This window comes from Perognathus longimembris, chromosome 28 (genome assembly GCF_023159225.1).
Source record: "Perognathus longimembris pacificus isolate PPM17 chromosome 28, ASM2315922v1, whole genome shotgun sequence".
Taxonomy (NCBI): Eukaryota; Metazoa; Chordata; class Mammalia; order Rodentia; family Heteromyidae; genus Perognathus; species Perognathus longimembris.
Window position 1 is genome coordinate 78,850,292 of NC_063188.1, and position 21,055 is coordinate 78,871,346.

General features: G+C 42.8%; 1 protein-coding gene and 1 non-coding gene across 2 annotated transcripts in view; both read left to right on the forward strand.

Moving 5' to 3' along the window:
• Window positions 1-20,780, forward strand: part of Znf41 (zinc finger protein 41) — a 42,950-nt gene extending 22,170 nt beyond the window's left edge. Inside the window, exons 3-6 of the mRNA XM_048335686.1 lie at window positions 13,548-13,690; window positions 13,890-13,985; window positions 18,045-20,201; window positions 20,499-20,780. Coding sequence (XP_048191643.1) covers window positions 13,548-13,690; window positions 13,890-13,985; window positions 18,045-20,158 — 2,353 coding nt within the window. The 3' untranslated portion in view covers window positions 20,159-20,201; window positions 20,499-20,780. The remainder of the gene's footprint in view (window positions 1-13,547; window positions 13,691-13,889; window positions 13,986-18,044; window positions 20,202-20,498) is intronic.
• On the forward strand, window positions 16,703-16,813 carry LOC125344374. Its single transcript, XR_007209506.1, has one exon. It is a non-coding gene; the product is annotated as a U6 spliceosomal RNA (small nuclear RNA).
• Window positions 20,781-21,055: the final 275 nt, after the last annotated feature.

Consider the following 21,055-nt stretch of genomic DNA (forward strand, 5'->3'; position numbering starts at 1 on the left):
AGCAATTTAACATAACTCACTTTCTATAGTACCTTTGTCTTGCCTTCCACAGTTATACTTAATTAACTCATTAACATTTTTATATATAATACAATTATTAACCATAGTTCTTCTGTGCATTAGTTCTCTAGACTTAACTCATTGGCAAAATCTCCAAATGACCTGATTTAAAAATGTACAAAGTACCTAAATAGATATTTTTCCTAAGACATAAAAAGAGTCAGTAGGTATACGTGAAGTTACATCTAAGAAAAGTGTATCAAAATTGTAGTAATAGATCATATGTATAAGGGTGTCTATTGCCAGGCACTGGTGACTCATGCCTGTAATCCTAGGTAGTCAGGGGGTTGAGACCTGAGGATTGCGGTTCAGCGCCAGCCCTGGCAGGAAAGTCTGTGAGACTCATCTCCAATTAACCACCAGAAAACTGGAAGTGGCGCTGTGGCCCAAAGTGGTACAGTACTAGTCTTGAGCTGAAGAGCTCAGGGACAGCGCCTAGGCCCAGAGTTCAAGCCCCACAAACAACCAAATAAATAAATAAATAAATAAGAGGATGGCTATTATTAAAAAAAAAAGATAAAAGTGCCCTAAGGATGTGGAGAAAAAGGAATCCTTGTATATATGGATGGGAATATAATTTGCTATAGCTATTATGTAAATTAGTGTGGTGATACCTCAACAAATTAAAAATAGAAGTACTGTATGATCCACCAATTCCTTTTCTGGGTATATTTGCAAAGGAAATGAATCAGTAACTTCAAGATATCAACAGATAAGTCAATAGACATAGATAAATAATAGGATGTATGTATGTATACATGTTAGTTAAATGGAATATTATTCAACCTGAAAGAAGAAATTGTCATTTTCAGTAGCATAAGTGAGCCTCCTGAGCATTATGCTCCTCCAGAACATTGTGCTAAATGAAATATCCTAGAAATTAAAGTTTAAGCTAATGACTTTATTTACTCTAAATGCCCAATTATCTTTCTTTACCCTGATACAGTTACAGAGAATTGCAAGAGTCATTTTTCAGACTGCTTTCCTGAGAGTGTCAAGGACCAGAGCAGAGCAGGAGGCAGGATGCAAGAGCCTAATGACTTTGTGAACTTCCCAATGTCCCTGGGTCCCTATGCCAAGATCTACAAAAGGGATCAGCATCGCGAGCTGGAAAAGTATTTCAAGATGGATGGGTACCCTGACTATAGGGCTCGGGTAGCCGTGGCTACCAGGCTCAATCTGAAGGAGTATGATGTGCGGGTGTGGTTCCGAATGCGCCAGGCCACACATGCTGAGTACCAGCCACAAAAGCAAGGGAGAAAGTTGGGATGGTTCCCTCAAGTCAATGTAATGAATGTCTTCACACCCAACAACTCATATAGGGATGAATTGGGTATGGGCAATCTCCCTCAACCCAGCCCCGGCTGGGCCTTACCCAAAGGGATTCCCAGCTTCTCCCTCTGTGACCAGAAGGATAGCAACCAAAATGGCTTCTCAGATTTTTCATTCAAACCATTTTCTTATCAACCCAATGTCTTATCAGACACAGCATCATCCCTGGGTTCCACTGAGCTCCTCTCAACTGTGAAGGCCTTCCAGAGACTTTCCGTCTCTGTACCAACATCTGAGTCTCGAAGAGGAGATGGGCATTGTGGATGTGGATGATTGGGCCCAAAACCTTTCCAAACTTTTGGCACATCTGCCTTCAGGTCCCTTGAGGTCAGATCCCAGTGGATACTTTCTCCCTTAGGAAAAGACCACGTTCCCCCTTTATGCTATTTTCAATGCTAGGAATATCCCTATGCCCTCAGGTTGCACAAGACCATTTCTTAGTTTTGTTTTTTTCCTTTGCCTTGTTGAGGATGGAACCCAGGGAGCTCTTTCACTTGGCAAGCAAGCAGTCTACCAGTGAGCTTTACCTTCAGCCCATTTGGGAGCATTTCTGTGGGTTTCTAGTGCAGGAATAGGCTGCACAGGTGTGCTTTTATCTGACAGACGTGCCTCTTGTTTTTCTTATTTGATTTTTTTTTTTTTGGCCAGTCCTGGGGCTTGGACTCAGGGCCTGAGCACTGTCCCTGGCTTCTTTTTGCTCAAGGCTAGCACTCTGCCACTTGAGCCGCAGCGCCCCTTATGGCCATTTTCTGTATATGTGGTGCTGGGGAATCGAACCCAGGGCCTCATGTATATGAGGCAGGCACTCTTGCCACTAGGCCATATCCCCAGCCATGTTTTTCTTATTTGTATTTATTAGTAGCATCTCGTGATGGTGTTGGTGTGTGTGCCTGCATTGGTGTGTGTGCTTGTGCACATGCATGCCTGGCCTGGTGCTTGAACTAAGGGCCTGGGTGCTGTCCCAGAGCTCTTTTGCTGAAGGCTAACACCCTGAGCCACAGTTCCACTGGTTTTGGGTTATTTGTTTTGTTTTACTGATTAAGTGGAGATAGAGTTTCACAGACTTCTTGCCTGAGCTGGCTTCAAACCGTGATCCTCAGATTTTTGTAAGCTCTTCTCAAATTGCTTGTTAGGGGATCTGTTTTTCATTCCAGACTGATGTTGTAATGTACAATAAAGTTATTGCTAAAAGTCGGCGGGGAAAACTGCTTTTCTATTTTGAGATTCCTATTACTATTCACTTTATAGTCTGAGATACAAGCGTTAGAATGTTGAATTATAAATAATTTTAAAATTGTTTCTTTTGTTCTGACAGAAGAATGATATCAATCCAGTGAGCATTTAAAATTAGTTCCAGGGCTGGGAATATGGCCTAGTGGTAAAGTGCTCGCCTTGTATACATGAAGCCCTGGGTTCGATTCCTCAGCACCACATATATATAGAAAAAGCCGGAAGTGGCACTGTGGCCCAAGTGGCAGAGTGCTAGCCTTGAGCAAAAAGAAGCCAGGGACAGTGCTCAGGCCCTGAGTTCAAGCCCCAGGACTGGCAACAAAAACAAAACGAAATTAGTTCCAGTTCTTTTGTTTCAATTTGTAGGTGTTTTTTTTCTCTCCTAATATAGCTCCTGTTATTGCAAATAAAAGTCTGATTCCACTATAATGTCTTGTTGAGAATAACATTGTTTCTACCTGGAAGTGTTTTTAAGTTATCTTGTCCTTTAAATTCAATGCCAAACCAAAGATTGTTGGGTTCCTCTGAGAGTCAAGGGTTAGAGGAATTTCTGTGGGGAAGATCATGAGTTAGGGTCTAATAGGATTAGATAATCCAGGGCCTGTATCTGTCATTATGACAATTGGCAGTGAATTACAGTTTGGTGGATCCTTGAAATATTTGGAGACATATAGGGAAGTGATTGAAATCTCTAGAAATTCTTTGTTTTCAAAATGTTGGGAATGTAACAAGAATTGTTGATCAGCACAGAATTAGGGGCTCAGAGGAAGAGAAAGCAAGAAAATGTTACTTGGGCAACACATAATACATTTGAAGTACTGTAGTGAAGCCCCTTGGTACACAAAATATGAATGATAGAAGGTAAAACAGACTCGGGGGTCAAGGGAAGGCTCAGAGGGTGAAAGAGACTGAATATGGTCCCCATAGTTTATTTATGAAAATGGAAGAATTAAACCTGTTGGGGTTCTAAGGGAGAATAGAATGAATGAGGGAGAATGATGGTTGAGGTTGATCAGGGTATGTTATTTACATATGTAGAAATGTCAACAAATCTCCTTTGTACAACTAACATGCTAATACAAAAAGAGTTGCAGGTATAGCTGAGGTCTTTGAGTCATTCCATGTAAGTTTGTTGATTGGGGTGCTAAGAAACCTGGAATCACTGTGGACTGTTAAGTCTTTGGAAGCTTTGGGTGACTCATTGAAGCCATGGGTGGGGGCAGTGAACGCAATGTGGTGGTGGAGTGGAAGGTTTGTGACTGTGAGGGAGGGGTTCTTTATATGGGCTGTGAGTTGTGGAACCTTGAAATAGGTCACTTGGCTCTCAAAAACAGTATTTTGACTCCTAAGTCAAATGGTAATGTCCTGTTGAGAGCACACTGCTTACATTGGTGGTTATTGGAAGAATCCGTAGAAACAAGATGGTAAGACCATTTTTTCTTAATTGTCAAGATGTACAGAGGGGTTACATACTTAAGGTAGTGAGTACATTTCTTGTCATACTTGTTATCCCCTTCCTCTTTTTTTTTAACCTTCCCAATGATGGACATCGCTATTCTAATCTGCAAATCTTATGCACTCTACAAACATTAACAATAAAACAGTTTCTTCTAGGTCAGGTGATATGTACATTTCTTTCCTTTTGCTTAGTATCATCTGTTCCCTCTTTTTCTCTCATTTCTTCCCTTCCCCCACTTGAGTCGCTTAGTTCACTTTCATCAATGTCCACTGCAGGTGTTGTGCCCCCTGTACTGTATTTTTTGCACCTGCTTTTCACTCATTCTGTGCCCTCCTCCCATCTTCCCTCAGATGGATAAGCACCATTTTTGACAGTTTTGTCAGTGTGATTAATGATATAGAAGCCTATGTAGACCTGCTTGCTCACTTTCAGGGCCCAAATAAAAACAGCAAAAGGGTTAAGTTTAAGTTTTCCCCTTTGACAAAAGAGTGAGCTAAAATGAATTGCTTAGAATGCACACTGAATTATGCAACTTGGTTTATGTGCATTGACATGGTCACCCCTCAGCCAGAGCATTTAGAAGGCAGCAGGGAACAGAAATGTTTACCAAGTATACAATACTATGTGATTGAGAAAAGGCACAGGCATAGTCCCTTCTTCCCTCAATCTGAGTGATCTTTGAGTGGGTTTTTATTAATACTTCTGTTTGATGGTAGATGGGATGACTGAAAATTGAGGTATCTGGTTAGATACACGTTACATTTTGTAATACTAGCAAAATTTAATGCCAATCATGTTCCAGGGGCCAGCTAGGTCTAACTGCTTCACATACACATTGCATTTAACTCTTAAGAGATTAGGTGTTTATATCTTGTTTTAAGGTGATGAAACAGCATAGAATGACTTGCTCAGATTTCAGCTAGAGTCAGAAATCAGTCCCTATTCATTCTATACCAAATCTTGTGACTCACTACATCCATGCTAATGAAACTTGGTATAAGTCTTGCTGGCCTTTCCCATAGCATAAACTTCCCTTTGGTGTTCCCAGGAAGTGGCATACCATGTGCACACTGTCTTTCCTGCTTTCTGGACTCCTTGGTAAGAGTTGGGGCTAGGTGGAGATGGAGCACACACTGATGGCACACACAACTCACCTGTACCAGCAGCCCTGGTTGAGTCTTCAGATGCCAGCCCACGTCTAAGCTTCTAGAAGAGACTGACACATCAGCAGAAAAGTGCAAGGGCTGGGGCTGAGACCCAGTGCCTACCTGCCAGAAAATGGAAGCTCTCTCCAGTCACCCCTGTCCATGCCTGCATGGAACATAAGGGTTCATGTGAGGAAGGAAAGAACTCCAGGGATAGGCATTCATTTGCTGAGGAGACACTTCATACCTGACCCCAGGGCCTCAAGGCAGATGAGTTACAGGTGCTGTCAGTTAAACTTGGGCTTTATACAAATAGCAAATACTGCACCACTGAGCTAGTTTGGTATTATTGGGTTTAACTCAAGGCCACACGCTCCACACACCACTTGAGCCACATTTTTGGTCCTAGTTATCTCCTTTTTTTATGCCTGTCCTGGGGCTTTAACTCAGGGTTTTGGTACTTTCCTTGAGCTCAAAAGAACAAAAGCTCAAGTCTAGTACTCTACCACTTGAGCCTCAGCTCCACTTCTGGCTTTTTGGTGGTTAATTGGAGATAAGAGTCTCACAAACTTTTCTGCCCAGGCTAGCTTTGAACCTCAATCATCAGATCTCAGCCTCCTGAGTAGCTAGGATTATTGGTGTGAGCACCCTCAACTGGCTTTGCTACTTTCTTTTTCTTTTTTTTTTTTGCCAGTCCTGGGGCTTGAACTCAGGGCCTGAGTTCCCTGGCTGCTTTTTGCTCAAGGCCAGCACTCTACCACTTGAGCCACAGCACCACTTCTGGCTTTTTCTGTTTATGTGGTGCTGAGGAATCAAACCCAGGCAAGGCCTCATGCATGCTAGGCGAGCACTCTACCACGAAGCCACATCCCCAGCCCTGTTACCTCCTTTTCAACTCAACAGTTTAACATTATGTTCTAGACATTTTTCTTCATACATTTATCATGTCTATAATTCAGCCAGTCTCCTATTTGTGAAATTTTATTTTTAATTAACAAATAATTATATGTATTTATGATATTTTGAGATATTACATTATAGAATGAATAAACCAATTAATATAGCCATCACTTCACATACTTAAACTTTTTAGTGGTCTGAATACTTAAAATTGACTCTCAGTCATTTTGAAATCAAGGGACTCATTTCAAAGCCCTCGGATTTTTGACCTGTCATATATTACCAAACTATATATAGTCAAATGCCACATACAGATATTTCAGTTGAGAACAGATTGCATATACCATAGTAAGATTATGTTGCCTGGTGATGTAGCTGTCTTTGGGGAAACACATTATGATGTTTGTGCAGTGGTATATTGTCTAAGTGCATGTCTTACAATGTGTCCATCTCATTATCATAACTGTAGTTATATCTTTTCCTGTACATGCATACCTATGTTGCTTTGTTTTTTGAGATAGTATTACTGTATCAGAAGATGGGCCGGGCACCAGTGGCTCACACCTGTAATTCTAGCTGCTCAGGAGGCTGAGATCTGAGGATCACAGTTCAAAGCCAGCCTGAGCAGGAAAGTTCATGACACTCTTATCTCCAATTAACCACCCGAAAAACTGGAAGTGGCACTGTGTCTCAAGTGGTAGAGTGCTAGCCTTGAGCTAAAGAGCTCAGGGACAGTGTCCCAGCCCAGAATTCAAACCCCATGACTGACAAAAAAAAAAAAAGCTGGCCTGGACATAGTTCAGGCTGATCTCAAACTCTACATCCTCCTTCAGCCTCCCTAGTACTAGAATCAGAGGTGTGCTATCATTCCTGGTTTATGATAAAATTATAAATTAGGTACAGTGAGAGGTTAACAACAGAACTGGCAATATAATAGAACATTGAAAAAAAAAAAAGCATAATAAGGCTGGGCACTGGTGGCTGACACCTGTAATCCTAGCTACTCAGGAAGCTCAGATCTGAGGATCTGAGCCCAGGGAGGAAAGTCTGTGAGACTCATCTCCAATTAACCACTAAAACCTGCTAGTGGAACTGTGATTCGGATAGTTAAGCACAAAAGCTCAGGGACAGTGCCTAGACCCTGAGTTTAAGCTCCAAGATTGGCACATGGGTGCACACATGCACACACACAAACACAACAAAATAACTGGATAGGGAGCAGCCCATGGAAGTTGGAGAAGGCCAGAGAGGGAGGACTAGCGGTGGAGGCAGGGTACAGCCAGAGGTAGCAGCAAGAACAGAAGCTGATCCTCAGTCTACCAGCTTGGCAGAGCTAAATGCAGCAGAGCTTCCTGGCACATATACTACACAGAACAGGTTTGTTTTCAACAGAAACCTGCCTGGGGTGAATGGAATCTAGTTTGCATATGCCCAGACTGGTCCAACCAGTCTGTCCCTAAGACAGGATGTTGAATTCTCAGCACATTCTATATTGTTCTTGTGGCTGTTCATGAGAATAAGTGAGACTGGAAAAGAAAGCAGGGCCAGTGCAAGGCCATCCAAAGACCTGACATGTAAAATACTAGTGCATCTAAAGCTGAAGGGAAATCTGCAAGCATTTGGGTAGCTGCCTCCAGCCGAAGGCAACTTGAGACAGCCCCTCAGTTCATTTTCTTGCTAGGCTTTAAATTGCTGTGGAATTGCTCTGCTAGGCCTAGGATGAGGTGAAAGGGCCGGGTCACACCTGCACATTCTACAAGAACAACGTGGAAGCCAGGCACTGATGGCTCATGCCTGTAATCCTGGAAACTCAGAAGACTGAGATCTGACAGTCACAGTTCGAAGCCAGCCTGGGCATCAAAGTCCAGGACATTTATCTCCAAAACCCTCCAAAAAAAAACAAACAAAAAAAAGTGGAGCTGTGGCTCAAGTGATAGAGCACTAGCCTTGAACAACAAGGCTCAGGGGCAACACTCACACCCTGAGTTAAGGTGCGCGCACACACGCACACACACAATAGAGAACAGTGCTGGGATGGTAGAAGTGTCCTGAGGCAGGAAGCCTGAAATCTCCAGCCAGCTGCAGGCTGAGCCAGAATGACGTGCCCAGGAATCAGGGACAGAATGGGCAGTAGATGGCCAGTCCTCACAGCCCAGTACACCTCCAGGAGTAAGGTGCAGAGCATGCTAGGATTGAGAAGTCTCAGAAAGAAGACTGCTGTGTGCTTGCTGGAGAGCAGAGAGAAGCTGGAGTTTGGGAGCTTATGTGGGAAGAGAGATCCAATGTCATTCTCTGAGGTAGAAACTGCCCAGACAAATGAAGCTTTTCCATATGTAGCAGGTGACACTGCAGTCTGAGTATCTGTGCTATCAACTTCCCACCCAAAGCCCTCTTCTATGCCACATCTGCCTTCCTATCTAAACCTTCTATCTTGGTAAGTGAAAAGATCAAAAAAGAGTGTGCATGGCAGTATACGTTGCCAGTATCTCTCTTGCAGCTGTCAATCCTCATATTGTGTGCCCTGATCTGTGGACACATTCTCCATAGTTGTGACTTTCAGGGAAAGAGGGAGAGATGAGAGTCACTCCTCCACCAGCTCAAGCTATTCAGTCAACATGAAGGCAGCAGCAATTGTTAAATATTTAACAGCACAATGTTAATCAAAATTAAAAAGGTAAAAGAGTTTAACACAGACATTAAACTACATTAATATAGCTTGGTGCTGGTGGCTTACGGACGGCTATAATCCTAGCTACTCAGAAGTCTTCGATCTAAAGATTATTATTCAAGCCAGTCTGGTTAGAAAAGTCTGTGGGGTTCTTTTTCTCCAGTTAACCAGAACAAAGCTGGAAATGGAACTGTGGCTCAAGTGGTAGAGCAACAGCCTTGAGCAAAAAAAAAGCCAAGTGAGAATATAAAAGCCCTGAGTTTAAGCCCTAGTACTAGCCAATACACAAGTATGCATGTGTGTGCGCGCACACACACACACACATACATGAATGTGTAGCCAGACACCTGTGGCTCACATCTATAATCCTAGATACTCAATAGGCTAAGATCTGAGGATCGCAGTTCAAAGCCAGGCCAGACAGGAAAGTCCACGAAACTTATCTCCAGCTAATCACAAAAAAGAAGCCAGAAGTGAGCCTGTTTCTGAAGTGATAGAGTACTAGCCTTGAGCAGTGACAGCACATATGCCCTGAGTTCAAGCCCAAGACCAGTGAAAAAAAGTGTATACACTTACTGAGCATTGTAATTTAGTCTAGATTACCTCAAGTGTACTCAAAACACTTATCTTAGCCTACAGTTGGGAAAAGACATTTGCAAGCCTTATTTTATAATAAAGTGCTGAACTTCTTATGTAACTTACTGAATATTGGACTGGAAGTGAAAACAAGACTGGTTGTATGGGTATTGCTTTTGTACCATTGAAAGGTTGAAAAATACTAAATCATAAGTTGGAGATTTTTTTCTATATAGTTTCTCCAGTTGTTATAGTAATGTCACTTATAAATCCCATTGCCAATTCAGTATCCAATGCAAGTTCGTGTGTTGCATTTTTAGCCATATTTCTTTAGTCTTTACTCTGGAACACTAACTTTGTCTTTCCTCTTTCATTTAAAGAAGATAGATTTGAAGACATTCCTTCAATTTGGATTTGTTTGGCTAGGCAAGATGGTGCACACCTGTAACCCTAGCACTCAAGAGGCTAAGGTTGGATGATCAGGATTTTGAAGCAAGATTAAGCTATATAGGGGCTGGGAATATGGCCTAGTAGCAAAGAGCGCTTGTCTCATATACATGAGGCCCATGGTTTGATTCCCCAGCACCACATATATAGAAAATGGCCAGAAGTGACGCTGTGGCTCAAGTGGCAGAGTGCTAACCTTGAACAAAAAGAAGCCAGGGACAGTGCTCAGGCCCTGAGTCCAAGGTCCAGGACTGGCAAAAAAAAAAAAAAAAAACACAAAAAAAACAAGATTAGGCTATATATTAAGACCCTGTCTAAAGAGGAGGAAGGAAGGAAAAGAGGGAGGGAGGGAGGGAGGGAGGGAGGGAGGGAGGGAGGGAGGGAGGGAGGGAGGGAGGGAGGGAAGAAAAGAATTTGGATTGGTTGGTTAATAGCAATCAGATCTAGATTATTCCTTTTGGATAGGAATATGACAAAAGTGATGTGTTCTATCATTCTTTCTACATTTAATTAATTGGCATCTTATTATAAGGAGGAGTAGAACAGCACTGGTGGCTCACACTTGTTATACTAACTTCTCAGTAGGCTGAAATCTTAGAATTTTGGTTCAAAGTTAGCCCAGAAAAGTCTGTGAGAGGGCTGGGAATATGGCTTAGTGGTAGAGTGCTTGCCTAGCATGAACGAAGCACTGAACTCAATTCCTCAGTACCGCATAAACTACTACTGTGGCTCAAATAGTAATGTGCTAGCCTGGAGCAAAAGAAGCTCAGGGACAGTGCCCAGGCCCTGAGATCAAGCCCCAGGACTGGCAAAAAGTCTATGAGACTCATGTTCAATTAACCAGCTAAGTGGAGGTGTGCCTCAAGTGGCAGAGCACCAGACTTGAGTGGAAAAGCCAAGCAAGAGTATGAGACAAGGGGCTGGGAGCGTGGCTTAGTGGTAGAGCGCTTGCCTAGCATGCATGAAGCCCTGGGTTTGATTCCTCAGTACCACATAAACAGAAAAGGCCAGAAGTTGCACTGTGGCTCAAGTGATAAGAGTGCTAGCCTTGAGCACAGAGAAGCTCAGGGACAGCCCAGGCCCTGAATTCAAGCCCCAGGACTGGCAAAAAAAAAAGTGTGAGACAAGCCTCAGTGCTGGCACACACAAAAAAAAGAAAAAAAAGGAGTGAGCCCTAGTTTTGGCTGCTGAAAACACAATTTGTGACATGCTGGGCACTATGGGCACACCTTGATTTTTAAATACCATTTACTAATAGGAACTAGAGCTTCATGGAAAAGTAGCTGAAGCTGACTGCAGAGCTAGTACCGTTATGCCCAAGTCGCGAGAAGGCCACCAAGAAGACCACCGAGGGGCTGGGGATATGGCCTAGTGGCAAGAGCGCTTGCCTCGTATACTTGAAGCCCTGGGTTCGATTCCCCAGCACCACATATACAGAAAATGGCCAGAAGTGGCGCTGTGACTCCAGTGGCAGAGTGTTAGCCTTGACCAAAAAGAAACCAGGGACAGTGCTCAGGCCCTGAGTCCAAGCCCAGGACTGGCAAAAAAAAAAAAAAAGAAGAAGACCACCGAGAGCCAGATATTCCAAAATGCAAAAGCAAGGCTTTATTCAGGCGAGCTGCAGATCGGGCGTCGTCCTACCCACCGACACAGCACAGGTTAGGAGGAAGCCCCGAGCTGAGATTTCACAGAGCTTATAAAGGCAAAAAAACAAGTTACAGCAATCAGGTGTTCAAGCAAGATTAGGATATAGGTACAAATCTGATTGGCTCAGGGCTCGAGGCATTCCGGGGAGGTTAGAGTTAAACATTCCCAGGTGGTTAGAGTTCTTGACCAGCTGGGCCCTAATAAGCTTGTCCTGGGTTTGCTCACAGGGCCTGCTTATCTCAGGTTCGCGTGGCAAAGTGGGGCCTGACTTCAAAATGGCTTTAGTCTGGCTCTTCACTCAAGACCCTCTCTTGAAAAGTATTCTAGGATGTCTTACTAGGTGAAAGTTTTCGCAAAGATTTATTTGAATAGCAAAGGTTTAAATAGGGAGAAATACAAAAGAAACACATGTGAAAACCAGGCACCAGTGGCTCACACCTGTAATCCTAGCTACTCAGGAGGCTGAGATCTGAAGTTTGCAGTTTGAAGCCAGCCCAATCAGGAAAGTCCTAAGACTCTTATCCCTAATAAACTAGCCAATAATGCTGGAAGTGGAGCTGTGTCTCCAGTGGTAGAGCACTAGGCTTGTCCTGCTACCCGGGATAATTGGTGGCCTGGGTTACTCAAAGTTTAAACAGACAACAAAACGGGGGCTGCCTGAAAATGGGGTTTACTTTAACTCTTCAGTACAAAGTGCAAAATGGTCCTGGAAGAGCTGCCAGAAAGTAAGGAATTGCTCAGAAAACGAGAGACTTTCAGAGGGCAGGAGCCAGTTTGACAGCTTCTTGTGACCAAATCTGGGACAATTTGAATAGCAAAGTCCCATTCTGTTTTTACAATTCTGGAGCTTGAGCCCAGGGCCTTGCACTTGCTAGGCAGATGCTCTACCACTTGAATCATGGCTCCAGCCCTCAATGCATTTTTAAAGATTCAGGGTCTTACAATGTCATCCAGGTTAACCTTGAACTCTTGGGCTCAAGTGAACCTCCTGAATAATGGGGATTATAGGTACCAGTTTGAAAGGATCTAATTTACAGCATTTTTTTCTCAAAAAGAATCTCCCAGGGGGCTGGGAATATGGCCTAGTGGTAAAGTGCTAGCCTCGCGTGCATGAAGCCCTGGGTCAATTCCTCAGCACCACATATATATAGAAAAAAAAAAAAAACCAGAATTGGTGCTGTGGCTCACATGTTAGAACACCAGCTCCCAGGTCCTGAATTTAAGTCTCCAGTACTGGCATACAAAGAAAAGAACCCCCATACATGTACACACCCTTTAACCATCATCTTCGTTTCCCACTCCTCCCTGTTTCTCCCATTCCCTAAGTAACCACTTATATACTTTCTGTCTCTGCAGCCTTCTTTATGCTAGTCATTTCATCTGACTGGAATCAAATAGTAGGTGGTTTTGTGTATGGTTTCTTTTACATAACAGAATTTTTTCAAGGGTCCTTTGTGTTGCAGCATGTTTTAGTACCTCATTTTTATATCTGAACATTTCATTGTACATTACACTGCATTTTTGCAGTGGAACTCAGGACCTGGTGCTGCCCCTGAGTTTTTGTGCTCAAGGCTAGTACTCTACTACTTGAGCCCCAGCTCCACTTTGTGGTGGTTAATTGGAGATAAGAGTCACACAGACTTTCCTTACCAGGCTGGCTTTAAACTGGGATCCTCAAATCTCAGCCTCTTTAAAAAAATTTTTTTTAGCTTGTCCTGGGGCTCGAACTCAGAGCCTGAGCACTGCCCCTGGCTTCTTTTTTCTTAAGGCTAGCACTCTACCACTTGAGCCACAGCGCCACGTCTGGCTTTTTCTATATATGTGGTGCTGAGGAATCAAACCCTGAGCTTCATGTATGTGCACTTTTACCACTAGGACATATTCTCAGCCCAACTCTCAGCCTCTTGAGTAGCTATGACTACAGTTATTCAGTAATAAGTTTTTCTCACATTAAATACAAAACTAGTTATTTGGTGAAAACTATATGTTACATCATAGTAAAGAGCATTGAAAATAGCGTCCTATCTTTTCTTCTCCCATCCTTATACCCCATGCTCCATGCTGACCACGTCACCTTGAACAGGTTTGTGTTGTTACAGTTCTCAGTGTCATTTGAGGATGTGACAGTGGATTTCAGCAAGGAGGAGTGGCAGAGCTTGGACCTTGGTCAGAGACGCCTGTACTGGGATGTGACACTGGAGAACTACTGCCACCTTCTCTCAGTGGGTAAGTGCAGGTGTCCTGTGTGTCTACAGAGGCCTGGGGGACATTTCCATCCCAGCTGCTGTGTTCTCTGGGATATTGGAAGAGTGTGATGGTGTTGGCCTGAATTTCCCCTCTCCCCTGGGATCATTACTATGCTCCCAGTGAAACAAAGGCACTTTCCTAAAAAATAACTCAGTCTTGTGTCATGTCCTGTTAATAGGGTACCACATTGCTAAACCAGAGACTGTCTTCAAGTTGGAGCAAGGAGGGGGGGCATGGATGCCAGAGGAGAAAGCCCCACAGCAGAGCTGTTCAAGTAAGTGAGTGAGGGCAAGTGTGACCTAAGGAAGGAAATTCATTTTTCCTAGAAAAGGGCCACATCTTTTTTGTGTGTTGGTCCTGAGGTTTGAACTCAGGGCATGGACACTATCCCTGACCTTTTTTATTTCCTCAGAGCTAACAGACTACCATGTCTGTTACAGACAGCTTCTGGCTTTTTAGTGGTTAATTGGAGGTAAGAGTCTCACAAACTTTCCTGCCCGGGCTGTGATCCTCAGATCTCAGCCTGTAAGGTAGCTAGGATTATAGTCATACCTTTTAAGCACCTAGAGAGAAGAGCCCATCTTGAAATTGCTGAACTTACAGAGTTGTTTGGATATTGTCAGTGTTAGTCCCTCAGATACTTAAATGCCATCTCCATAGATGACTATGGTCACATGGTCACTGTCTTCTTTTTTTGCTTGGCTGTCTGATCTTTGTTCCTTAGGTAACATACCCCCTTATGTTTTCTAGGGCCTTTTATTCTTCTTACTCCATTCCTACCCTATCCTTAGATACTTGCCTTGTAGGTGTTTTAAATGTCCTTCTTGTTTATTCTAATCCTCCATATTCATTCCTTATTCCTTATGCTTCCTACCATGGCAACCAAATATGTACAATCCATGACTTTGTGTTACATTCTTTTAAAACCCATGCACTGAAATGTGTGGTGCTGGGAAATGAAGTTATGGTATCATCATGCCAAGCACACACTCTACCCCCTAAGTCCACCCTCATGCACTGCAGTTGCATTAATTACTCATGCATTTGTGGCTCCTTCTTGTCCTCCATCTCACAGAGAAAAGCATACATGTTTAAATGTAAGGTAACTGGGGCTTTTACTTATATATTTTTAGAAAGTCTCCAGAATTAAAAACCTATTTTTAAAAAAGTTAATTTTTGGGTTTTTTTTGTGTGTGTGTACTTCAACATGATATTTGAAATTTTGTTTTGTTTTTTTGTTTTGTTTTGTTTTTTGCCAGTCCTGGGGCTTGAACTCAGGGCCTGAGCACTGCCCCTGGCTTCTTTTTGCTCAAGGCTAGCACTCTGCCACTTGAGCCACACCGCCACTTCTGGCCTTTTCTATACATGTGGTGCTGAGGAATTGAACCCAGGGTTTCATGTATAAGAGGCAAACACTCTTGCCACTAGGCCATATTCCCAGCTGATATTTGAAATTTGTATACACTAAGGACCTGTTTTTTTATTGTGTAACTGAGTGTATACTTGATTAGGAGAGAAACTGTATACTGATTTGAATAGAGAAAGGTCACCTTAAAGATCACTAGCTATAGTAGGATTGGGAGTGACAAAGAATTAACGAGTAAAGAGAAGCCTAAACAATAAAGGAATAGCAGATACAGGCATAGCCAATTCTATTAGCCGATTGTATTAGTCCATTTTTGGTTACCATGACAAAATACTGAGCTTCCAACTTTCAAGTATGAGTCGTTTGGAAGAGTATAATTAAATGATATCCAAACCATAGTGGGCTACAACTGAGTAATTGAAAATACAGCAAAGAGGCTCACCTAGTTCCCAAGGATGCGATCAGGCTTTGTAGGGAGGGCACAGACATGGTTCATGGTGCCACACTGCCAGAACTTGCTGGAAATCTGCCCTCTCAGCTTCCAGAGAAAGCTCTTCATGTGGAAGGGTGTCACTGGAGACATTCTACTACAAATCATTTAAAAGGGCTATCATAGTAAGGTGTTCAGTGCTGGGCTTTACTGTCTACAATGCACTGCAGAGGCTTGAAGCGGGAGAAGCTATCAGCACTGTCCATGTTGGGTGCATTGGAGCTGTAGGGTCTGGATGCTGAAGAAGTCATTCTTGCACACTGCAGGGAGCTGAGCTCAGAGAAGCCACCCACACTGTAAACCTGGCTGCCAGAGATGCTGTGTATGCATCAGGAACCAGATGGTAAAAGCCACTTGTGCTGCAGGAGCCTAATGCGAGGCCAGCTGTCCTGGCTAGAGGATCTTGCTGAGTGAGCCTCCTACCCCAAACTTCAGAACCAGGAAGCAAAGCAGTCTTCTCCTGCAGCATTTCTCCAGCACCTTCCACTGACAAAGCTTAACATAAGACATGCTGGCAATAAAAAATTACTTAAGAAGACCCCAGATCTATTTTTGTGGAACAGACAAGAAAAGGTAAATTTGAAGCTGAGAGGTAACAAACTGTTAACTATACCTGTGCCTCAGTTTTCTAAATCAAACGCAGACAATATATAGTAAAGTTAAATTTATTGAATTTGGAGAGATAGAGGTAGGTATTTTATTCCCTTTCAGGAGGATTTTCAAGCATTTGTCCAGTGGAATACAAAGGATTATATGTTATATTTGGAAAGGAAAGACAACTACATGAAATATTAACACTCTCAGGCTTTGAGTTTTAGTTCCTCCTGCTATAACATTAAATTGTGCCAAATCAAGTGTAAATATGGGCCAGAAGTGTGACTCAGTGATAGATCTCCTGCCTAGCAAGTACAAGGCTCTGAGTTCAAAGCCCACTACTGCCAAAAATATTTTTTATTTCCTAACAAATGTCAATATGAGTGATACAATTTCTGCATTATAAATTCATAACAAATGTAACCTCTGGGACGGTATACTGGAATTGGAACTAATATTGAGGATACTTGACTTTGAATATACACAAAGGGACAAAACAGAAAGATATAGATGTGATTCTTCTCTTACGTAAGAATTCTGAGTGCTGACTTTAGTAGCATGTATACGAAAATTAGGACAATACAGAGAAGACTAATTAGCATGGTCACTGTGCAAAGGTAACATGCAGATTCATGAATGCTTCCATATTTTTGTGAAGTAATGACAGGTTCAGGAGGAAAAAGGTCTTATGTTTTCTCTCATAGGTGAGTGCTAGACCTAAAAAATAAACATATGCATAAACACAAACAGGATTGTGTGTGTTTGTGCGTGTGTTTGTGCATGTCCACAGTACTATAGTGAAGCCCCTTTAAACAATGACCAAACACTTCAGCAAGACTGGATGTTAGGAAGGTGCAATGGGTCCTGTCCAGGATGTCGGTACTACCAGGAAGGGGGCAGGCAAATAGAGAGTTGAAAGAAGATGAATCTGGTCAAAATACTTTATTTGCAAGGATAGAACAATGACGCATTTTGAGACTGGTTCAGGAAGAAAAGGAGGGAGAGTGACAGGAGGGGTGAGTCTGAGTAAGGTACATCATATTCATATATAGACTAGTCAAAATGAAACTTTCTTGTACAAACTAATTGATGCCAAAGAGAAGAAAAAGAAGCCCAGGTCCCCATGGCTCATGTCTGTTATCCTAGCTATTCAGGAGGCTGAGATCTGAGGATTGTAGTTCAAAGGCAGCCTGAGCAGGAAAGTCTGTGAGACTCATCTTATTAACCTCCAAAAAGCCAGAAGTGGAGGAATGGCTAAAGTAGTAGAGCAAAAAAGCTCAGGAACTGTAATCATGCCCTGAGTTCAAGTCCCAGGACTGGCACAAAAAACTCTATGAAAAACTCTATGGTGAAAGCCAGGTGTTGGTGGCTCATGCCTGCAATACTAGCTACTCAAGAGGCTGAGATCTGAGGATCACGGTTCAAAGCCAGCCTGGGCAGCAAAGTCTGTGAGACTCTTATCTCCAATTAACCACCAGAAAACTGGAAGTAGTGCTATAGCTCAAGTGGTAGATTGCTAGCTTTGAGCTGAAGAGCTCAGGGACAGTGCCCAGGCCTAGATTTCAAGCTCCGCGACTGACAATAAATAAACAAACAAACAAACAAATAAATAAATAAATAAATAAAATTATGGTGAAGAGGTTAACGCTGGTGAACAAGTTAATTGTGGTGCTGGTGGGTCTTTTGGGGACAATGTTTCAAGTCCTAGGATGTTGTGAGCTGCACCATTAATTCTGGGTCACTGTGGAGTTCAGTGGGAAGGGGAAAGAAGGAAAAGAGTGATTTGGTCACCGTTTTAAAGTCTATCCAGAATGTTACATGTCACTTCTGCTTGCCCCACTGTTATAATTTTGCTTCGTGTCATTTTCATTTTTCTTTTTTAGGTGAGGATATTTGGAAAACTGAACAGCAGGAAATTTCTGGAGAAGTTTCATTTCACTGTGAGACATCTGATCTATCCACAGGAGAAAATTCCTTATGTTCCATTTTAGAACTGTGGCAACAGAATGACCAACTAGAGCAATGTCAAGAAAACCTGAGAAACCCTTTAAACCATATCCATGTATTGATTAAGGACAAGGCTTATGACTGTCAAAACATGGAAAAAATAGTTCACAGAACTGCCAAGTTTGTTCCTTCAATGAAAGGACCCCATCACTGTGACAAATCTGGAATAAGTTTGAGGCATACCTTAAAATTATATAGTCAGAGTAGAGTCACTCCAGCAAAGAACTCTGACACCATTTCTGAAAGTCTGCATAGCTCTTACTCAACTAAGAATGACCAGGCTAACATAGGAGCAATTTCCTATGAATATAATCAATGTGAAACTTACCTCAGCCAAAATCAAGGCCTTGAACCCGATCAGGAAGTATATCCTGGGGAGAAGCTTCATGTATATAATGAATATGTAAAGGTCTTCCCTCAGAAGCCCATTGAGCATGAAGACATTCATGCTAGAGAAAAATCTCATGAAGGCAACCAAGATGAGAAAGTATTTACTCCAAATCCCCACACTGACGTACATCAGGGTGTTTCTAGAGGAACAAAACCCCATCTCTGTACTCAGTGTGGGAAGGCCTTTACCCTCAAGTCAAACCTCACTACGCATCAGAAAATCCACACTGGGCACAAACCCTTTAAATGCAACGAATGTGGAAAAGCCTTTTTGCAGAAATCTGATCTCTTTAGACATCTGAAAATTCATACAGGAGAAAAACCTTATGAGTGCAGCAAATGTGGAAAAGCCTTCTTCCAGAAATCAGATCTCTTTAGACATCTGAGAATTCACACAGGAGAAAAGCCGTTTGAATGCAGCGAATGTGGAAGAGGCTTCTCCCAGAATTCCGACCTCAGTGTTCATCTCAGGACCCATATGGGGGAGAAGCACTTTGAATGCAGGGAGTGCGGCAAAGCTTTCACAAGGAAATCAACACTTACAATGCACCAGAGGGTTCACACTGGAGAGAAGCCTTATGTATGCATGGAATGCGGCCAGGCCTTCATCCAGAAATCACATTTCAACACGCACTGGCGGATTCACACTGGAGAGAAGCCTTATGAATGCAGTGACTGTGGGAAGTCCTTCATTAAGAAGTCCCAGCTCCATGTGCATCAAAGAGTCCACACAGGAGAGAAGCCCTATGTTTGTGCTGAGTGTGGAAAGGTCTTTACTCATAGGACAAATCTCACCACACATCAGAAAACTCACACTGGAGAGAAACCCTACATATGTGCTGAATGTGGGAAGGCCTTTTCAGATCATTCTAATCTCATCAAACACCAGAAGACTCATTGTAGAGAAAAACCCTATAAATGTAATGGCTGTGGAAAAGCATTTGTATGGAAGTCACGTCTTAAAATCCATCAGAAATCTCATATGGGAGAGAGACACTATACATGCAAGGAATGTGGGAAAGCCTTTATCCAGAAATCAACACTAAATGTGCATCAGAGAATTCATACAGGAGAGAAGCCCTACATTTGTCCTGAGTGTGGGAAGGGCTTTACACAAAAATCCCATTTCATTGTACACCATAGAATTCACACTGGAGAGAAGCCTTATGAGTGCAGTGACTGCGGGAAATGCTTCAGCAAGAAGTCACAGCTTCGGGTACATCAGAAAATCCACACAGGGGAAAAATCCAATGTATGTACTGAGTGTGGAAAGGCCTTCACCGACCGGTCCAATCTCATAGCACATCAGAAAATCCACACAAGGGAAAAACCTTATAAGTGCAGTGACTGTGGGAAATCTTTCACCTGGAAGTCAAGCCTCAGTGTCCATCAAAGATTGCACACTAGAGAGAGGCATTATGGGTGCAGCAAGTGTGGGAAAGTCTTTATGCAGAAAACAACACTAAGTATGCACCAGCTAATTCATACAGGGAAGAAACCCTACTCATCTATTGAGTGTCAGAAGGCCTTCACTGACAGATCGAACCTCATTAAACACCAGAAAACCCCAGTGGAGAAGAACTGTAAAGCCACTGAATGAGAGAGCCTTTGCCTAGAAATCACAGTGTGCCTGCATGGGCTCAGCCTAGTGGGGAAGAACATTCCATGTTACAGTCATGGTACAGAGAAAGCAGAGGTAATGACTTGAGTGAACAGAGGCATACAGTGTCAAAAAATATCGATCTGATGGGCTGGGAATGTGGCTCAATGGTAGAGTGCTTGCCTAGCATGCATGATGCCCTGGGTTCGATTCCTCAGTATCACATAAACAGAAACAGGTGAAAGTGATGTTGTGGCTCAAGTAGTAATGTGCTAGCCTTGAGCAAAAGAAGCTCAGGGACAGTGCCTGGGCCCTGAGTTCAAGCCCCATGACTGACAAGTATACATATCCTTTTGTTGACTAGAAATACAAGTTCTAGCTTTTCTCCAATTGACATAGTTATATGCATAGGGAGGCTCTGTGTTTATTTTATTTTATTGTGGTGCTGGAAGTCAAGCACATAGCCTCGTGTGCCTGCTAGGCAAGCATTCTACCAGTGAGCCAAATATGGGAAGGCCTTAAGGATCCCCTTTACATAGATTCATCTGAGCAGTAACTATCTTTAGTTCCATGATTGATATAGGGATTCTCAAGCTCCTCAAAATGATGGAAATAGGGACCTGAGGAGATGACTTGTCACCTCACTCTTTCTTTTTTGCTGGTCCTTGGGCTTGAACTCAGGGCCTGGGCACTATCCCTGAGGTTTTGTTCTCAAGGCTAGCATGCTCCCACTTGTGTCATAGCTCCATTTCTAGCTTTGTGGTTAATTGGAGATAAAAGTCACTGAGCTGGGCACTGGTGGCTCACACCTGTAATCCTAGCTACTCAGGAGGCTGTGATCTAAGGATCTCAGTTCAAAGCCAACCTGGGCAGAAAAGTCTCCATGAGACTCTTATC